Here is a 20,078-nt window from a genome sequence, read left to right on the forward strand (position 1 = left end):
CAGGCGTTGTGTCTGATACGAGCACTAACTGGCAGCCAGTGGAGCTCAACGAGCAATAGTGTGACATGTGCCCGTTTTGGATAGTTAAAAACCAGACGAGCTGCTGCATTCTGGACCATCTGTAGTGGTTTTATGGTGCAAGCTGGTAGGCCTGTTAGTACAGCATTGCAATAATCAAGGCGTGAGATTACCACAGCTTGTACCAGAAGTTGAGTGGCATGTTGCGTTAAAAATGGTCTGATCTGTCTGATATTATCTGTCTGACTGCGTTCGGGTCTGGATCCGGACCGCGGTCCGCCAGTTGAGTACCCCTGTTATAGAGTGCATCAAGACCGTGCAACATTAGCCACATGATGAGTGAATGAAAGCTGGTCATCAAGCATAACCCCAAGGTTCCTCACAACCTTTGATGGAGAAAGAGAGGTAGAATCAATCTTCAAGGTGAGGTTGTGCTGAACGGACTGTTTTGCAGGGAGCACCAGTAGTTCAGTCTTTGAGAGGTTAAGTTGGAGGTGATGTGTCTTCATTAGGGCTGCCATGATTAGTCGACTAGTCACGATTATGTCGACTACTAAAATAGTCGACGACTAATTTATTAGTCGATGCGTCGTTTTTTTCCCTCTCCAAACTGCTGCGACAGTTTCCACTGCTGCGTCTGCGTTTCTGTCCTTGACGCACATGCGCAGTTTAGTGGAAACCGGGGTAGACAGTTGACGACATCCCAGGACGTTATACAGACAGGCTCTGGTATCGTGGCTACCTGGCTACGGAACTCAAAAGTGCGGGATCATTTTCCGTAGTCGGGTTCCGAAACGCGTGCGATATCTGCAAGGCAGAACTTGCCTTCCACGGCAGCACAACCACGTACCTGAAGCATGTTGTGGCTACTTGTGACAACGATGAATAGGAACCGTCATCTCTGTAATCTAAATTGCTCGTTAGCTGCTAAAGTTACCATAAACAGAGCGTTAACTTAGTACTTACTTATCGCAGGGTTGCCAACTTTTTTTCGGGGTGAGATATCGGATGTGTGGTGTGTGAGCGTGTGAAGACGGTCAAATGCGTGTGTCTCACTCTCAATGCGTGAGAGTTGGCAACCCTGCTTATCGTGGTAACTGTAAAAGTTAACATTAGTGATGGCGATTGGTTTAATTAGCCTTAGCACGCATTCGTGTATTTTCTGTAACGTCAGTGAGACCAAAACTTTATTTTTGTGAATAACTCCTTAGTTTCAGGTCCCTACCTAATTTGATTTAAATGTAGCGAAGTTTGATGCCAGAGACTAATGAAAGAAAGAAAAACCTAAAAAAAAATTATTTATTAATGTAGGCCTATTTATTTTTGTGTTTTTTTTTCCTTATTTTAATAATTGTTTGTTGCAAAAAGCTGCATATTTCATTAAACGTTTAATGAACTATGATCTTAATTGTTTTTATTTTTAGTTATAGCTGAAATCTAATGATGGTTATATAATAGCAGTTGCATTCTAGTGTGATAAGCTGTATGTTTTATATTCAATTAACGTACAATCCGACTAGTCGACTAATCGTAAAAATTAATCGGTGATTAGTCGACTATTAAAATAATCGTTTACGGCGACCCTAGTCTTCATCCATGAGGATATGTCTAAAAGGCAATTGGATATCCGCGCCGAGATCGATGAATCGTCAGGCGGGAATGACAGATAAAGCTGAGTATCATCAGCGAAGCAATGGTAAGAAAAACCATGCGAGCGGATAACTGAACCCAGCGAGTTGCTGTAAATGGAAAAAAGAAGGGGTCCCAATACCGATCCTTGGGGCACTCCAGTGGACAGAGAGTGCTTAGAGGACAGTTGCCCCAGCCATGATACCTTGAAAGAACGCTCAGTAAGGTAGGACCTGAACCAAGATAGTGGTGTATCCGAGATTCCCATATTTGAGAGCATAGATAAAAGGAGGTCATGGTTGACTGTGCCGAAAGCTGCTGATAGGTCCAGCAGTATGAGCACTGAGGACTGTCCAGTAGCTCTGGCAGTTTTCAAGGCTTCAGTGATGGACAACAGAGCCGTTTCAGTGGAATGCCCTTTTTTAAAGCCAGATTGGTTTGGATCCAGGTAAGCATTCTGGGTTAGGAAATCAGAGACTTGATTGTACACTGCCCATTTCTATGAATTTGGAAAGGAAGGGTAGTAATGACACTGGCCGATAGTTATCTACCTGAGCAGGGTTAAGAGAAGGTTTTTTAAGTAAGGGTGTTACCTGGGCCTGTTTGAAGGCAGACAGAAACTCACCACTGGAAAGTGAGGTGTTGATCATATGTGTAATAGCCGGAATAATAGTAGGTGCAATAGTTAGTAGAAGATCCGTGGGATTTGGATCAAGCGGACATGTAGTGGGGCGACTACATGTTAGGAGGGCTAGTGCTGCCTCCTCAGAAAGAGAATTAAATGAGGAGAGTGTATTTCCCTTGATCAAATGAGATGGAGAAACAGAAACAGTGGATGGGTGTGTAAACTGGCTACTGATGGCTATCACTTTCCCAGTAAAAAACAAGGCAAATGTTTCAGCTGAAAGGCAGGTAGGCAATGGAGCAGCTGGAGGGTTCAGCAGTGATTTAAACATGAAACTATGTGAATAGTTTCCGACAATCAGTCTGTGAGTTGAATTTGTTGTTGTAGAAGTCGAGTTTAGTAGCTGTTAGGCAATCTGAGAATGAAACCAAGAGATGTTGATAGTTTGATAGATCAGACATGATATGCTTTTTATGCCATTTCCTTTCAGCGCTACGTAATTTGGAGCGTAGCTTCCGAAGGGACTCATTATTCAGCCATGGCTGTGGCTTGGTAGTGCGGATGATTTTAGATGTCAGCAGACAGAATCTGTCCAAGCAGGAGCTCAGCGAGGAGCAGAGTGTATCAGTGGCAGCATTCACACTGAGAGCAGTGAATGAGTCCAATGGAGGCATAGTATTGATAACCAGTGATGAGTATTTATCTATATGGAGGTTACTGAGATGGCGACGGAAGGTGGTCATGGCTGGAGCAGCAGTGGCAGTCATGATTACATGATTCTCCATGGATCGCCACCTTGTCGTTGGTGGAGAACCTTGTGTGTTCCAATGAACCTGAGAGCGATGCTGTCTGGAATCTAGGTTCCTGGTAGGGTCACCCATGGCGGTAAGGTCGAAGGGGAGGTTCCAGACAAAGTGCAATCCAAAGAAGACCTCAAAGGTGGGACAGGCGGAGGATGGTGGCTTCTATTTTAGATGGCATCACAACGGCTGGGACGGCGGATGAAGGCTGCAGCAGAAATGGGTCTCCAGTCGTCTTGGTCTGCTAAATGCCACTGGGCCCTGACCCAACTCTGTCAAGGACCGTGTGGTGGCTGTCTGTGCAACAGCCTCTACATGTTAAACAAAATCACGCACAGGCGCCCTCCATAAAGAGGATAAAGAGACAATGGCTTAAGTCCTCTGACAATCAGCAAGTGGCAACGGGGGCAGGATTGTGAAATCTGGAAGCCCTTAGTCATGAGCTGGCACAGTAGGCGGTGGGTGCAAGATCAGTCGCTGGACTCTTGGAACTGAGGCAGAAGAGTCCTTCGGCTGCTACCCCCATGACTGAGCAGCCCTCTTCAGGATCCACTCTGCTCACCCTGTTTTTATGGGGAAGGGGCTAGAAAAGGTGCCCTAAAATAGCCTGCCTCAAACACCCTGACTGGATTACTGTGTCCAGTGGGATCACCACCTACGATTGAAAATATAGCAACTTTAAATTTAACTTTGGAGCTTGGAACATCCGCACTCTGCTAGACAGTGCAACCAGTAAAAGGCCTGAGAGGAGAACTGCTATAATTGCCAGAGAACTAAGGAGATGTCCAATAGACCTCGCTGCCCATTCTGAAACCCGTCTGGCAGATGAAGGGCAAGTGAAGGAGGAGAAAGGGAGTTACACTTTCTTTTGGAAGGGAAAACCTGCTGATGAACCAAGGATCCATGGAGTCGGCTTTGCCATTAAAAATGAGTTTGTCGGTCACCTCTCTGAACTTCCTGTAGGGATTAGTGATCGCCTCATGACCATGCGTCTGGCACTTGCCAACAACCAGATGGCTACAGTCCTGAGTGCTTATGCCCCTACTTTGGACTCTGAAGAGGGAGTAAAAGAGACCTTCTATGCCTGCTTAGGCGAGACACTTGCTGAGATCCCCAGGGAGGATAAGATCATACTCCTTGGTGATTTCAATGCAAGGGTCGGCCTGGACAACATCCTCTGGCAGGGTGTCAATGGCAAAGAGGGCATTGGGAACATCAACTCCAATGGATCTCTGCTTCTCAGCAAATGTGCTCAATATGATCTCACCATCACCAACACACTTTTCTGGCAGAAAAATAAATACAAGGCATCACGGAGGCACCCTCGCTCTAAACAGTGGCATCTAATTGATTATGCTATTGTACGAACCAAGGACCGGCAAGATGTAAACATCACACGGGCCATGTTTGGTACTGATAACTGCTGGACAGATCATCATCTTGTACGCTGCACAATGTCCATCAAACTTAAGAGGAAAAGAAGGATGCAAAAGAAGCAGATTCAGCGAAGATTTGAACTTGAAACTTTACATGAACCTGCCAGCCAGCAGCAATTTCAGGCCTCTATCAAGAAAAGTCTCCAACAGGAATATCCTGCTGATATAAGAGAGCATTGGGGTCTCCTAAAATCCACCATCCTCAGTGCCTGTATAAACACCTTGGGGTATAAGTCCAGAAAGCACCTGGACTGGTTTGATGAGAACGATGCAAAGATCGAACCGCTGATCCTCAAAAAAAAAGGGAGCCTTTCGTGCATGGCAAAACGACACTTCCTGCAAAGCTAAAAGAGTTGCTCACTCTAGAGCAAAGGCAGCGGTTCAGAGCTGAGGGAGCTTAAAAACTCTTGGTGGAAAGAAAAGGCAATGGAAATCCAGAGGCTCGCAGACTCTGGTAATACCAGGGGCTTTTTCTGGACCAAGGCCATCTATGGACCAAACTATCGAGGCGCAAACCCTTTGCGCTCAAAGGATGGACAAGTGCTATTGAAGGACATTGAGTCCATCAATGCTAGATGGAAGGAGCATTTCCAAGAACTTCTTAACCGAAATAGTACCACAGATCTAGGATTTATTAACACTATACCCCAGTGTCTCATCAGAGAAGATATGGGGGAACCTCCCAACATTCTGGAAGTGCAAGATGCCATCAGGAGCTTAAAGAACAGCAAGGCTGCAGGCCCTGATGGGATACCAGCGGAGGTCCTAAAGGAAGGTGGGCCAGAGCTCTTGTGTCACATCCACACCCTTCTCCTCAAGGTCTGGTAAAAAGAGGAAATCCCTCCAGAGCTCAGGGATGCTCTGATAGTCACCATTTAAAAAGGGGGGACAAGGCTGAATGTGGGAACTACAGAGGCATCTCACTTCTGTCAACAACTGGTAAAGTTCTTGCCCGTATCCTCACAAATCGTCTGATACCATTGTCTGAGGAAAACTGCTCCCAGAGTCTCAGTGCGGTTTTCGTCCTTCCAGAGGCATGGCTGACACGATTTTTGCAGCATGCCAACTGCAAGAAAAATGTAGAGAACAAGGAAAGCCATTTTGTGCTTAGTAACAGTGGCACTAAGTCTGAGCCTTTCACTGTGGAGACGGGGGTTAAGCAGGGATTCATAATTGCACCCAGTTTATTTGCCATATTCATTGCTGCTGTACTCTACCTTATTGGCAAAGAACAACTGCCACAAGGGATTCCAATCCTGTACAGGACTGATGGCGGGCTGTTTAACCTCAACAGATTTAAGGCCAAAAGCAAGGTTAGTCACACCTCCATCATTGAGTTAAAGTATGCTGACGACAATGCCATTGTAGCACACTCTGCTGAGGACCTCCAGGATATCTTGAATGACTTTGCCAAGGCATACAGAGCCCTTGGATTGGTTTTAAATATCAAGAAGACCCAGGTTCTTTATCAGTCTTCACCCAATCAGTCATACACTCAGTCCATCATCAAAGTGGAAGATACTGTTCTGGTTAATCTTGACCACTTTCCCTACCTTGGAAGTTTTCTTTCCTCCAATGCTGACATCGACTTTGAGGTTAACCATCGTCTCGTCAGTGCAAGTGCAGCATACGCCAGACTCAGGAGAAGAGTTTTTGAAGATCGTGGCTTAAAGGCCCAAACCAAGCTCCTGGTCTACAAAGCCGTTATTCTCCCCATCCTGCTCTATGGAGCAGAGTCATGGACCACATACAGCAGATACCTGAGGGTCCTGGAACAGTACCACCAAAGAGCCTTACAACAGATACTGAGGATTAGATGGCAGGACAGACGCACCAACATCAGTACTCTGGAGGAGGCCGACATGAGCAGCATCACCACCATAAGGCAGCACCAGCTCAGATGGACTGGCCACGTCATCCGTATGCCTAGTACATGTCTCCCCAAACAGATCTTCTACTCCCAGCTGAAGGAAGGCCAGTGAACCCCTGGCGGGCAAAAGAAGCGCTATAAAGACAACATCAAGTTTAACCTAAAGATGTTTCATATACCACTGGACAACTGGGAGCATATGGCAATGGATAGGAGCACGTGAAGATAAACCGTTCTTGAAGGCGCAGCAGCTCATGAGAGGGACCTCCGGAGTGTTGCAAAGGCAAAGCGGCAATTCCGTAAAGAACCTCTCAAAAAGGCTCCATCACCATCCTCCATCACCAACAACTTCCCCTGCCCTCACTGCACCAAAATGTGCAGGTCCCGGATTGGACTTTACAGCCATCTTAGGACCCACAAATAGATGGATTTATGGAGGGCAGTCATACTTGTTTCGAGTGACCGCTGAAGTAAGTAAGTAAGTAGTGTGTGTGTGTGTCATGATTACAGAGAATATAACTTCATAAAACAGGAGTGGGGGGTGAAGGAGAGACAAACAAAAGATCAACAGACAGGGACAGACCAGACTGAACTGTTGCAGTAAACAAACTAGCGCACTAGCCCACTAACACACTAGCACACTAGGACACTAGCACACTAGAGCAGCTTTGACAGGAGTCTGGTGGGTCAGTTAAGTGCGATGTGTCAAGCTCCTGATAAGCTCCCCAGTGTAGGTACCATGCTTAACCAGCAGGTGGCAGTACCACTGGCAACACATTGAACAAGCTTGCTTTGACGGAAGTAAGGGTGTGTCTACAGTTCAGGTGTTTAAATACCCTGAACAGCCATTCATCTCTCTCTCTCTGGTTTGACCGACACATAGGTTAGACCTATTAAAGAGAGGCTCCGTAATATCTCCTTCTCTCTCTGGTTTGACCGACACATAGGTTAGACCTATTAAAGAGAGGCTCCGCCACTCCTCTCTCTCCGGTTTTCTCTGAGAGCACGCAAACTTTGATACGACTAACAGCAAACAGCTGAATGTCGTATTACCTCATTAACGAGCCCGAGTTACACCAACCAACCGATCAACGTTACCGTGACGACAGATTCACCGATTTGCTTCAATCAAGCTTGCTAACGCGGCCACACGGACTGAAACAAAGGCGATCAACTCCCTGTTGTTAAACCGTGAACGAGACTCGCGTTCCTGGACGATTCCCCAGCACACCTGGACGACGTCGTTTAATCAACGAGGAGCCTGCGGTGGAAATTCCCTCCTAATTCCAGGAGAATTCAGGGAGGACGACACTACCCCAAATCCTCAACACGTGAGACTCTTAACGCTGGGCATAGTTTATAAAAGGGCAAAGTTATTTGAACTGTAGAGTTAACCAAGCTTTCTGTTAATACATTCTGAATGTGTTTAACTTTATTTTCATAATTTTCATCAAGATTTGTACATACAAAGTTCTCTTTGCTGTGCATGCCACCATCTTTTATTTATCTGATTAATGGACAACTTGTAGTCTTCCCCATTCTCAGACACATCACATTAATTTTTAGTTATTAAGCCAGCTCCATTACTCTTTGTTCTGACCACGTTGGAATAAACCAGCTGAGCTAATTAACACAGTCGCGCTGCTCTACTGTTTAAAGTCGGCGCCATTTTAGTTGCTTTGTTCTCTATAGGAGAACTGAAACTACAACTCCCGCCTCCTCACACGCGCACAAGCGCGTGCACACATTACTCTCCTCCCCTTTTTACACACACACACACACACACACACACACACACACTAGATACCCAGTCTTCACTGTAAATGTACTGATCCTTGTTGATGCCGTTTGTTTTAGAATAGTTAGTTTTAAATAAATGTATCATTTATTTTCACCAAATTGTCTGTGTTGATGTCATTCAAAAGTGGTTGTTGCCAAAACCTCCAAAGAATTCATAGTTAAATCCTTCAGATACCAAACCATTAATTACCCTTAGTTAATAACTAAATGTTATGGTTCTGGTATAATTAGAATATGAGACTGATTCTAAATTAATGAGACTGATTAATAATTAAGGTAAAACAAATTATATCTACTTTAAAGGATTAGTAGGTGAAACCCCTACATAATTGGTGCCCCTGCGTGAGGGAGATTTCTGGCTCAACCATATTTGTTTGATATCGACCATATTTTCATATCACAGGCTTTCAAGCCATTAGAATAGGACCATCTCCAAATTCGCCAGAAGAGGGCGCCAGAGCGCTTCCTAAGTCTTCCTATAGAGGAAAGCTAATTCTTGGTAACTTTAGTTTGGTGATATCTTGTTCTAATTTGTTTACCATTTGGTTACTATTCACATTGAGCAATCAACTGAAGATCAGTATATTTATTTTACTCATTTAATCTCTGATTACTTCAATAGTAACTCGGTTGCTTTAACTTGTGTGGCATCCCACTGATTTCCCCTGTACTGCAGAAGTATTGGGATAATTATTTAGCACCGTTATCAGATTTCACAGTCTTTGTATAACTTCACTATTGCAGTCTTTGGTCCAGTGTGCTAGTGTTTCGTTTCAGAGACCGTAATCACCTTTTGCACAATTCTTTTTATCCCAGTTTCAATTTGGCTTGCCTATCTAGGTATTACCCTTTTACCGGCCCACACTTGCCAGACACAGGATCGCGGCACATTAACTAAGCCAGATTGTACTAAAGCTGATTTGATTTTGCCCCTTTTTGAAAGTCTATAGGTGCACTTAGAGAGACTAACCATGGCTTTTCTAAAGCAGAATACTTGTCCATCTCTGGTTGTTCAGCTCCTTCAGATGCTTGAACCAGGTAGAAAGGAAGTTGACAAACCTCTAAAGGACTCCTTTGAGGAGACCCCTACCGTTCCAGATGTAGTTTTTAAAATGTTCCTTCTATGTCAGCAGCAGGCTCGCTTAGAAGTAGAGGCACTACGCAAGGAAAATAGACTCCTCAAACAGGATACTGCTAAGCTCAGTTCTGAGGTTGAGAGCCTTCGCCACAACCTCCAACTGACCACTCATGCGCTGAATGACGTGCTCACCGTAAGTGAACGTCACACGGGCTTAACAGAAACTGCCCGCCTCCAAAGGGAGAGTGAGCTTGCCCGTGCAAGAGCGCAAGATTTCCTTGCAACTAGATCTGGCACCTCTAGACCTTCTTTATTAGTTACAGTAGAAAGCCAATATAGTCAGCACTCCACAGGTGATGATACACCTGTCGTACGTCCTAAGGCCCCGGCTCCAGTCCCCATGAGTCTTAGGTTAGATGTAACTAGTTCTTCCTCAGAGTATCCATATGATACTACTGACTGTTCAGCTTCTGAAGCTCAAAGTGAAGCCTCTGTGGAGAATCACCCTCCTAGAGCAAATGCCCTGTCTGCATCCTCTTGCTACGAGTCAGCAGAGCCCTCATACTCGTCCCTAGCTTCTGCCCCCTTACTCTTGAGTAACAAAAAGAGTAATACTAATCCTGCTATGTCTTTTGGCCCTCCTTATTCTCTGCATGATGTCCAGACCAGGGACATCCCGTCGGGTACAACAGCTAGGAAGCCTTACTTAAATGCTGAGCATCATTCCACTGACCCACGCACAGGCTGGCGCAGTGACGTACATGTTCCAGCTTCTTCCTCAAGGAGAACTGCAGATATTTCTCAACTTGAGATGCGCAAAGGCTCACTGTTGCCCCCTATGGACAGAGACCAGGAAGGTAGAAAGCATGCTGGTGACCATTATCCTCCGCATGATGTCCAGACCAGGGACATCTCATTAGGTACCACAGTTAAGAAGCCTTGTATGAATGCTGAGCATCATTCCACTGACCCACGCACAGGCTGGCACAGTGACGTACATGCTGCAGCTATTTCCTCAAGAGGAAATGCAAAAATTTCCCAACTTGAGATGCACAAAGGCTCACTGTTGCCCCCTATAGACACAGAGCAGGACGGCAGAAGGCATGCTGATGTACACCACTGGCAGAACGTACAGACAAGGGACGTCTCACCAGGTAGAGCAGATAACAGGCCTTACTTAAACGCTGAGCATCATTCCACTGACCCACGCACAGGCTGGCACAGTGACGTACATGCTACAGCTTTTTCCTCAAGGAGAAATACAGATATTTCTCAACTTGAGATGCATAAAGGCTCATTACTGCCACCTAGGCACAGAGAGACAGGAGGCAGTAGGCATCCTATTGACCAAGAGTTACACCACTTGGATAGTGAAGGTCCACCTTTCTATTCTAATAGACATGTCCTTGAACATTTCCCTCGGTTAAAGTTACTAGATTCACTAGCCAAGGACATGGAGCCATTCGACCCAGCAAGGTCAAACTACCATGTTGAAGACTACCTCAAAGAAATTGAGTGTAGCCTCTCGGACTTGCCTTATGCAACAGAACGAGAGAAAGTGAAGCTAATTTGGAAAACCACCTCTAGATCAGTTCGCACATTCATAGAATCACAGCCGTTTTCCATTAGGGACAGTTACACTCAGCTATGCAAAGCTCTCGCTGAGGAGTATTCCCCTTATTTTGACGAAGCGTCAGCATTCATGTCAGCCATTAAAATTAAGCACAAGCGTTCAGAGCATCCCAGGGATTACTTTAATCGCTTGAAGCAAACATTTTTCCAGGGAAGAAATGGACCAGGTCTCACAGAAGCCCGAACCTTCAAATCCCTATTTTTGCATAATCTCCACCCTTGTGTGAGAACCCATGTCACACTTTTAGCACGCCAAGGTGACCTGTCGATGCGTGAGATCAGAAAGACCACGCAGACAGTTTGGGAGACGGTTGTGCAGCCCAGTATGCCTGGAGGAGACTCCAAGGAGCTCCAAGATCCTCCCTATGCTCTCCCTGTAAATTCAGACACTGTTCTTTCTGCAGGCCCCTCTCACTACTCTCGTCACAGGGACAGAGCCAAGAGGTGGAAAGAGAGGCAGAACCAGTGGAAGGGGGGACAGCCATAGATAAGGATCAGTTAGTGGACCTCCAGCCTGAGCCAGGGGGGAGGCAGAACTGACATTATATGAAGTTGCATGTAAACGCTCAGCCTGTAAGCAAGTAGCTGTTTTTCCAGATCTGACCTTTTTAAAGGGAGATGTTCCTGGCATCATCTCTGCCCACATCTCTGCATTTTCAATGCAGTAGGTTCTTTACAAAGGGGGGGCGTACCCGGCGTTACCTCCTAACCTCTATTCTACATTTTACCCCTCACACAGATCTTATTCTCTCCTCTACCAGTATAGCAAGAGCTGTTAACTTTTGAGACACTGTATGGAAGTCCAGCTTTGTCCAACAAGTGAAATCTAAGCCATGCATTAATATTCTTTAATTGTTTTTCTTGATTTGGTTAAACTTAGTTACTGTTCAAGAACTGCCCAGTAGTGAACTTGTTGCCCAGATGTGTGTCTACAGCATCTCCCAGCCATCTTATGGATCATGCTATGAGCGGGATGGACAACTTGACTCATGGAATTGATCACCTCCCAGTGGATGCTACAGGGAACATGGAATGCATGGATAACCTTTTGTGCTCTTCAGGACTGTGACATCAGCCCCAGTCTGAAGACCAAGGGGGGAATGTAGGTACCATGCTTAACCAGCAGGTGGCAGTACCACTGGCAACACATTGAACAAGCTTGCTTTGACGGAAGTAAGGGTGTGTCTACAGTTCAGGTGTTTAAATACCCTGAACAGCCATTCATCTCTCTCTCTCTGGTTTGACCGACACATAGGTTAGACCTATTAAAGAGAGGCTCCGTAATATCTCCTTCTCTCTCTGGTTTGACCGACACATAGGTTAGACCTATTAAAGAGAGGCTCCGCCACTCCTCTCTCTCCGGTTTTCTCTGAGAGCACGCAAACTTTGATACGACTAACAGCAAACAGCTGAATGTCGTATTACCTCATTAACGAGCCCGAGTTACACCAACCAACCGATCAACGTTACCGTGACGACAGATTCACCGATTTGCTTCAATCAAGCTTGCTAACGCGGCCACACGGACTGAAACAAAGGCGATCAACTCCCTGTTGTTAAACCGTGAACGAGACTCGCGTTCCTGGACGATTCCCCAGCACACCTGGACGACGTCGTTTAATCAACGAGGAGCCTGCGGTGGAAATTCCCTCCTAATTCCAGGAGAATTCAGGGAGGACGACACTACCCCAAATCCTCAACACGTGAGACTCTTAACGCTGGGCATAGTTTATAAAAGGGCAAAGTTATTTGAACTGTAGAGTTAACCAAGCTTTCTGTTAATACATTCTGAATGTGTTTAACTTTATTTTCATAATCTTCATCAAGATTTGTACATACAAAGTTCTCTTTGCTGTGCATGCCACCATCTTTTATTTATCTGATTAATGGACAACTTGTAGTCTTCCCCATTCTCAGACACATCACATTAATTTTTAGTTATTAAGCCAGCTCCATTACTCTTTGTTCTGACCACGTTGGAATAAACCAGCTGAGCTAATTAACACAGTCGCGCTGCTCTACTGTTTAAAGTCGGCGCCATTTTAGTTGCTTTGTTCTCTATAGGAGAACTGAAACTACAACTCCCGCCTCCTCACACGCGCACAAGCGCGTGCACACATTACTCTCCTCCCCTTTTTACACACACACACACACACACACACACACACACACACTAGATACCCAGTCTTCACTGTAAATGTACTGATCCTTGTTGATGCCGTTTGTTTTAGAATAGTTAGTTTTAAATAAATGTATCATTTATTTTCACCAAATTGTCTGTGTTGATGTCATTCAAAAGTGGTTGTTGCCAAAACCTCCAAAGAATTCATAGTTAAATCCTTCAGATACCAAACCATTAATTACCCTTAGTTAATAACTAAATGTTATGGTTCTGGTATAATTAGAATATGAGACTGATTCTAAATTAATGAGACTGATTAATAATTAAGGTAAAACAAATTATATCTACTTTAAAGGATTAGTAGGTGAAACCCCTACACCAGTCTGCCATGTGATAGATCACCACAGCATCTGTTCTTGACCAGTCCTGACCAATGGCTGCTGCTCCCACACCAAACCAGAACCTTCCATCATACTTCTAACAGGAGACTCCAGCATTGGACCGAGACAAGGCTCGCCAACAGAACCTCTCAGATAGTCCAGTACTAGTACCAGCACTAGTCCATTCTTCCATTAAAAATGCATGTGTGTCTAGGGATAGCAGCTGACCTCAGATCAGTAACATCCCTGACATGTCAAAGACTCTTGCAGGCATAAGCTGATACAACAGGCCACCATTACCTAACCAGTGGCTGAAAAGCTCCTCCCAGACCACCGATGCCCCTCCCAGACCCCCCGATGATGCTGAGACAGACACGCGTGTCCTCAACTCTCCCTCTAGAGCTCTGAATAAAAACAGGAGTCTTCTCTCTCCTCCCCTCCCCTCTCTTTCACCCCCTATGCTGCTGATGCTCTACAACACACATCAGGACCACCCAGGAGACTCACACACACACACACACACACACACACACACACGCGTGCTAACAGTCACACACAGCAACACATATGCACACTGCAAACTGTCTGTAAAGACACACAGAACACACACACTCAACACAAAATATCTACACAGGAACACATTATACCACTAACACACAGGAACAGCACAGCTACCCATGAAAACATGTGTATGCACAAATATGCATACACACATAAATACACACACACAGACACACACACACACACACACACACAAATACACAAATACACACAGACACAAATACACACAGACACAAACACACACACGCAGAGCAGGATGGAAGCTTACTGAATGGAACTAAAGTAAACAACGCTTCCTTATAAACAGTTACCCACATCCATAACAATAACCACAATACTGAAACTAAAGCACACACACGCACACACACACACACACACACACATCCACACACACCTCAACACACACACACACCCGTACACACACATCCACATCCACACACACACAGTTTTTTAGTAGCTGAAAACACTGACCGGCCTCCTTGCAGACGGCGGCGAGGTCCGCTCCTACGTATCCATGCGCCACGTCAGCTAGTTCCTGCAGCTGCTCTGTGGTGGCCTCACAAGGGACGGAGCGCAGCTGCTTCTGGAGGATATCCATGCGCCCGTCCGCCCCGGGGACCCCCACCTCCAGCTCCTTATCGAAGCGTCCGGGCCGCCGCAGGGCCGGGTCCAGCGCGTGAGGCCGGTTGGTCGCCCCCAGCACCAGCAGGTTTCCACGGTGACCCTCCTGTGGTAGACAGAGAGAACGCTCCCAATCACCCCGCATACTGGTGCCAGGAGCTCACAGCTAAACTGGGACCATTACAGCTAAACTGGGACCATCAGAGCTAAACTGGGGCCATTACAGCTAAACTGGGACCATCACAGCTAAACTGGGACCATCACAGCTAAACTGGGACCATCAGAGCTAAACTGGGGCCATCACAGCTAAACTGGGACCATCACAGCTAAACTGGGGCCATCACAGCTAAACTGGGGCCATTACAGCTAAACTGGGGCCACTTTGTTTTGCAGGTGTCACATGGAGTCACGTCACAGACACAGTGATTTATATAGAGCTGTTTCAGCAGCTGCTAAGAGACACAGACACGCACGCACGCACGCACGCACACGCGCGCGCACGCGCACACACACACACACACACACACACACACACACACACACACACACACACACACACACACAGGTCCTTTCTCCATCTAAAAAGGACAGGGAGAGTGCCTCCGCCCTGAACCCCTGCCACTCACAGATCCGATGCCGTCCATGAGTGTGAGGAGAGAGGCCACCACACGCTTCTCCACCTCATTCTGGGCCTCTTCTCTCTTCGGACACAGCGCGTCCAACTCATCAATGAAGATGATCGCTGGCTGCCTGAATGTCGCCCCACGCGCACACACACACACACACACACACACACACACACACACACACAACACCTAATCAGCAGTGCTTGCTATGTGTGCTAAGTCAAAGGTTTGTTATGTGTGTCTGTACAGAGTGTCTACCAGAAAAGGAGGTAGCTCACGTGCCACGTGTGCAGCTCACACAGGACACACGTGAAGTATAAAGACACATCACAAATTAAAAGACATGTGTTTACAATGTGAGTTCTTAAGACTGAGCCAGGTGGGGTTAGCAGTAGAGATGATGTTGACATGTGACTGTGAAGCTCTTGACATGGGTCATGGGTGTCGGGGTTTTAGTACATATGGACCTAGAAGTCCTGGTTACAATAATGGTGCTGATGAGACCCGTCGCCACGGCAGGTTGCCGTGAGCTTCGTCTGTCTGTACCTTCTTGAGGCCTCTGCAAAGATCTGGCGGAGACGTGCTTCCGTTTCGCCGTAAAACCTGTGAGGGAAGACATAAGATGACACGATGGCGTTGAAACTCCATGAGGTGTCCAACCACCACATGGCCTCCACACACACTGTGCTAAAGCACTCGTCAGGTGTTAGAGGGTGCATTTTAGAATGTGTCTCACTACCACCCTAACACCACAGAAACAACACCCATACACCACCCAAACACCACCCAATCTAACTGCTGAGTTTCAACCCATCCTCTCATACGTACTTGCTCATGATCTCGGGTCCGTTGATCACAGTCATATGGGCTCCCACCTCATTGGCCACCGCACGTCCAATCATTGTCTTTCCTGTGCCAGGGGGGCCGTACAACAGCACTCCTCTAGGGGGCGGGATTCCTGAGAGGAAGGACACACCCCTGCCGTCAGTGACCCGCCCATCAAAAACACTAATTATACTGGGATTGGCTCACAACTGCAAGACATTCACTGGGGAGGATGTGACGTCCTGAGATGGCGTGGTCCTGACAGAGGGACGTGTGTCCTGACAGAGGGACGTGTGTACGCAGGTTCTCACCATACTTCTGGAAGATCTCTGGGTGTCGGAGTGGCAGCTCGATGGTCTCCCTGATGACCTGCAGTTGAGCGTTCAACCCTCCAATCATAGCATATGTGACCTTTGACCCTTGCTGACCCTCATCCACCGCAGCAAGAGCATGTGAAAACGTTAATTTCGTCGAGGAGCAGGCGGTGTAAAAAGTGTCGCTCCCAGAGTAGCCAGCAGAGGGCACTGTATCTAGAGCAGCAGCGTGAGACGGAGGCTCAGGACATTCCTCACACTTCTCTTTCTCCATAGACTTGTTGGCTGTTGCTGGCATAGAGGGCAGAGGGCTATCAGACAGAGAGTGGACGCTGGGACTGAGAGGTGTGGTGATCAAGTTACTGGGTGTGGTGGGCAGGTGAGAGGTCATGGGTGAAGGGTCATGAGGTCGTGTGGGGGTGCTGGCAGAGGGGACGTGATTTAGGCTCAGCTGGTGAAGCTGCAGAGACAGATCCAGGGGTGTGTGGGGGGAGAGGGGCGTGTGGGTGGAGAGGGGTGTGTGGGGTGTGTGAGTGGAGAGGGGCGTATGGGTGGAGAGGGGTGTGTGGGGTGTGTGGGTGGAGAGGGGCGTGTGGGGTGTGTGGGTGGAGAGGGACGTGTGGGGTGTGTGGGTGGAGAGGGGTGTGTGGGGTGTGTGGGTGGAGAGCGACGTGTGGGGTGTATGGGTGGAGAGGGGTGTGTGGGGTGTGTGGGTGGAGAGGGTCCCATTCACGCCCTTAATGGAGTCCACCCTGATGTCACAGCTACGCCCAAAATACAGCACAGACACAGAACTGCCAGGGAGAAGAATCCTCCCGTCTGAAAGAAGGAAAGAGAGAGAAACACGGAGGGAGAGAGAAACACGGAGGGAAAGAAAGCCGATGTTCATTAACATTAACAAGCCAGCAGTACAACTAGAGTTTAGCTCCAGTACAAATTTAGAAGACCTGAACCAGCCAAGCAAGATAACCATGGTCAAAGTCAAAGTCAAACTTATTTATATAGCGCTTTTCACAACACACGTTGTCACAAATCAGCTTTACAATCATATGGGTCCAGATCATCTAATGAGCAAGCCAAAGGCAACAGTGACAAGTTAAAATTCCCATGGTAACAAAGATGTTCAGGTGAAAACATATGGAAGGGTTGGAAGAGGCAACCAAATCAGATCACATCACATCAGATCACATCAAATCACATCACATCAGATCACATCACATCAGATCTGTAGCTGAATCACTGCAGTATGTTTGTTTGTATGTAAATGTGCATTTACAGTAATGGTTAAGCAAGATCTTAGTCAAACTGTTAAACTCTTACTACATACATGCTCTTGCTGTGTGTGTGTGTGTGTGTGTGTGTGTGTGTCCTTTTGTAGGGGTCGTGTGTATTTAACCACGGCAGTGGTGCTTCAGAGCTGTGCATTATATGATTCTACATTAAAGACTGTTAGCTTACCCAGTGAACGCAAGAGGAAACTGCTGAATTCTTCTGTAACGAGAGGCTCGTCGTCCGGTCTGAAATCAGAAAAATGATGCGCCTTCACTGCATGTGGTAAAATGAATTGACCACCAGATGGCGATATTGCCCCAAAAATGTCAAACAGCCGTGCAGGAGTGTTGCGTATTGTGATCAAGCACGTGTGGCTGAGTGGGAATTCACATAGTAAAGACTGCAGAGTGAAGACAGAGTGAAGGGGGATCAGGGTGTGGTGGGGGTGTTAGCGGAGGTCATGAAGACAGAGTGAAGGGGGATCAGGGTGTGGTGGGGGTGTTAGTGGAGGTCATGAAGACAGAGTGAAGGAGGATCAGGGTGTGGTGGGGGTGTTAGCGGAGGTCATGAAGACAGAGTGAAGGGGGATCAGGGTGTGGTGGGGGTGTTAGTGGAGGTCATGAAGACAGAGTGAAGGAGGATCAGGGTGTGGTGGGGGTGTTAGTGGAGGTCATGAAGACAGAGTGAAGGAGGATCAGGGTGTGGTGGGGTGTTAGCGGAGGTCATGAAGACAGAGTGAAGGAGGATCAGGGTGTGGTGGGGTGTTAGCGGAGGTCATGAAGACAGAGTGAAGGAGGATCAGGGTGTGGTGGGGTGTTAGCGGAGGTCATGAAGACAGAGTGAAGGGGGATCAGGGTGTGGTGGGGGTGTTAGTGGAGGTCATGAAGACAGAGTGAAGGAGGATCAGGGTGTGGTGGGGGTGTTAGTGGAGGTCATGAAGACAGAGTGAAGGGGGATCAGGGTGTGGTGGGGGTGTTAGTGGAGGTCATGAAGACAGAGTGAAGGAGAATCAGGGTGTGGTGGGGGTGTTAGTGGAGGTCATGAAGACAGAGTGAAGGAGGATCAGGGTGTGGTGGGAGTGTTAGTGCAGGTCTTTACTGGAGGGACAGCTGGAGTTCCTCAGCCTGGATGATGGGCCCCGTGATGGGCTGAACCTTTACTCCGGCCCCAGGTGACACTCCCAGACTCTTCTGAAGATCAGACATCAGACCCACTCTTCTGCTGGGAAACAGGGGTGTAGGCCACGCGATACACACCTGCACACACACAACCACAACATCATGGGGAGAGAGAAAGTAAGAGAGTGAACTGATTGGTTAATGCATTTGACATGCAGGAACTCTTGAACAAGAACAGTCATGCAGCATCTAATAAGCAAGAAGGACTTCAGTTCCTCACTTAAGCCAGAATCACTGCATCAGTAAACACATTACGGTGTAACAGCTGTAAGGAACTTCTACCAATCTCACACACACACACACACACACACACATATCCCTACCCCTCTACCTACCTCCTGCTGTCCTGCAGAACTTGTAAGGAGAACAGGTCGTCCAATGCAAGCGTCCAGGTCCTTCATGGTGTTGACGCTCAGCTGGGCCAGATGAGACCTACACCGTCTTGGTGTTTTGTCTTCCGCTGCCAGGGACAGACAGTCAGACGTGAGGAGCATTTATTCTCACACGTGAATGACAGACAGACGTGAGAAGCGTTTCATATCACACGTGAGGGACAGACAGTCAGACGTGAGGAGCGTTTCATCTCACACGTGAGGCAGCATCTGTTCATTAGTGTTATGTTGTTACACACACTCATCTGTTCATTAGTGTTGTTGTGTTACACACTCGTCTGTTCATTAGTGTTGTTGTGTTACACACTCATCTCTTCATTAGTGTTATGTTGTTACACACACTCATCTGCTCATTAGTGTTATGTTGTGTTACACACACTCATCTCTTCATTAGTGTTATGTTGTTACACACACTTGTTGTTACACTCATCTGTTAGTGTTATGATGTTACACACACTCATCTCTTCATTTGTGTGTTGTTAAGTTACACACACTCATCTCTTCGTGTGTGTGTGGTTGTACCTCTCTCTGTGAAGTCCGTCACCCGCACACAGCCCTCAGCCCAACACTCGGAGCCGTCAGTCTTCACTGATCCATCGGTACTGAGGACGGAACCGTCACCGTCCTGTGCTTTTTTTGATTTCCCTTTGCTCTTCTTTGAAGACATTGTTTTGGTTCACACTGTGTGGCTGCGGCTGTAATAACCACCTGACATGTGCAAACAGTCCCCACGCCGCCCGGCTGGGCACACACTTCCGGGTTCAAAGGTTGGCCCCGCCCCTCTTACCGTAACCCACCACCGAGCGGCGCGTGTCTCGGCGCGTGCACCCGGTCCGTGTTGTGGTGCGGCGGTCCCGGGGCGTCGCGCGCCTCGGTCCGTGTCCTCCGTTAAGTGTCGG

General features: G+C 47.2%; 1 protein-coding gene and 1 long non-coding RNA gene across 8 annotated transcripts in view; one reads left to right on the forward strand and one right to left on the reverse strand.

The window, feature by feature from the left end:
- Positions 1-19,903, reverse strand: part of afg2a (AAA ATPase AFG2A) — a 91,321-nt gene extending 71,418 nt beyond the window's left edge. For all 7 annotated transcript variants that reach the window (XM_076988167.1, XM_076988190.1, XM_076988174.1 and 4 more), the window contains exons 1-9: positions 19,702-19,903; positions 19,123-19,247; positions 18,708-18,865; positions 17,796-17,854; positions 16,335-17,156; positions 16,027-16,156; positions 15,745-15,801; positions 15,199-15,322; positions 14,423-14,678 (exon numbers count right to left, since the gene is read on the reverse strand). In XM_076988167.1, coding sequence (XP_076844282.1) covers positions 14,423-14,678; positions 15,199-15,322; positions 15,745-15,801; positions 16,027-16,156; positions 16,335-17,156; positions 17,796-17,854; positions 18,708-18,865; positions 19,123-19,247; positions 19,702-19,846 — 1,876 coding nt within the window. In that variant the 5' untranslated portion in view covers positions 19,847-19,903. The remainder of the gene's footprint in view (positions 1-14,422; positions 14,679-15,198; positions 15,323-15,744; positions 15,802-16,026; positions 16,157-16,334; positions 17,157-17,795; positions 17,855-18,707; positions 18,866-19,122; positions 19,248-19,701) is intronic.
- On the forward strand, positions 8,778-12,891 carry LOC143489368 (uncharacterized). The gene is made up of 2 exons (XR_013124662.1): positions 8,778-12,143; positions 12,208-12,891. It is a non-coding gene; the product is annotated as an uncharacterized LOC143489368 (long non-coding RNA).
- Positions 19,904-20,078: the final 175 nt, after the last annotated feature.

The sequence above is a fragment of the Brachyhypopomus gauderio genome, chromosome 2, assembly GCF_052324685.1.
Source record: "Brachyhypopomus gauderio isolate BG-103 chromosome 2, BGAUD_0.2, whole genome shotgun sequence".
Classification (NCBI taxonomy): domain Eukaryota; kingdom Metazoa; phylum Chordata; class Actinopteri; order Gymnotiformes; family Hypopomidae; genus Brachyhypopomus; species Brachyhypopomus gauderio.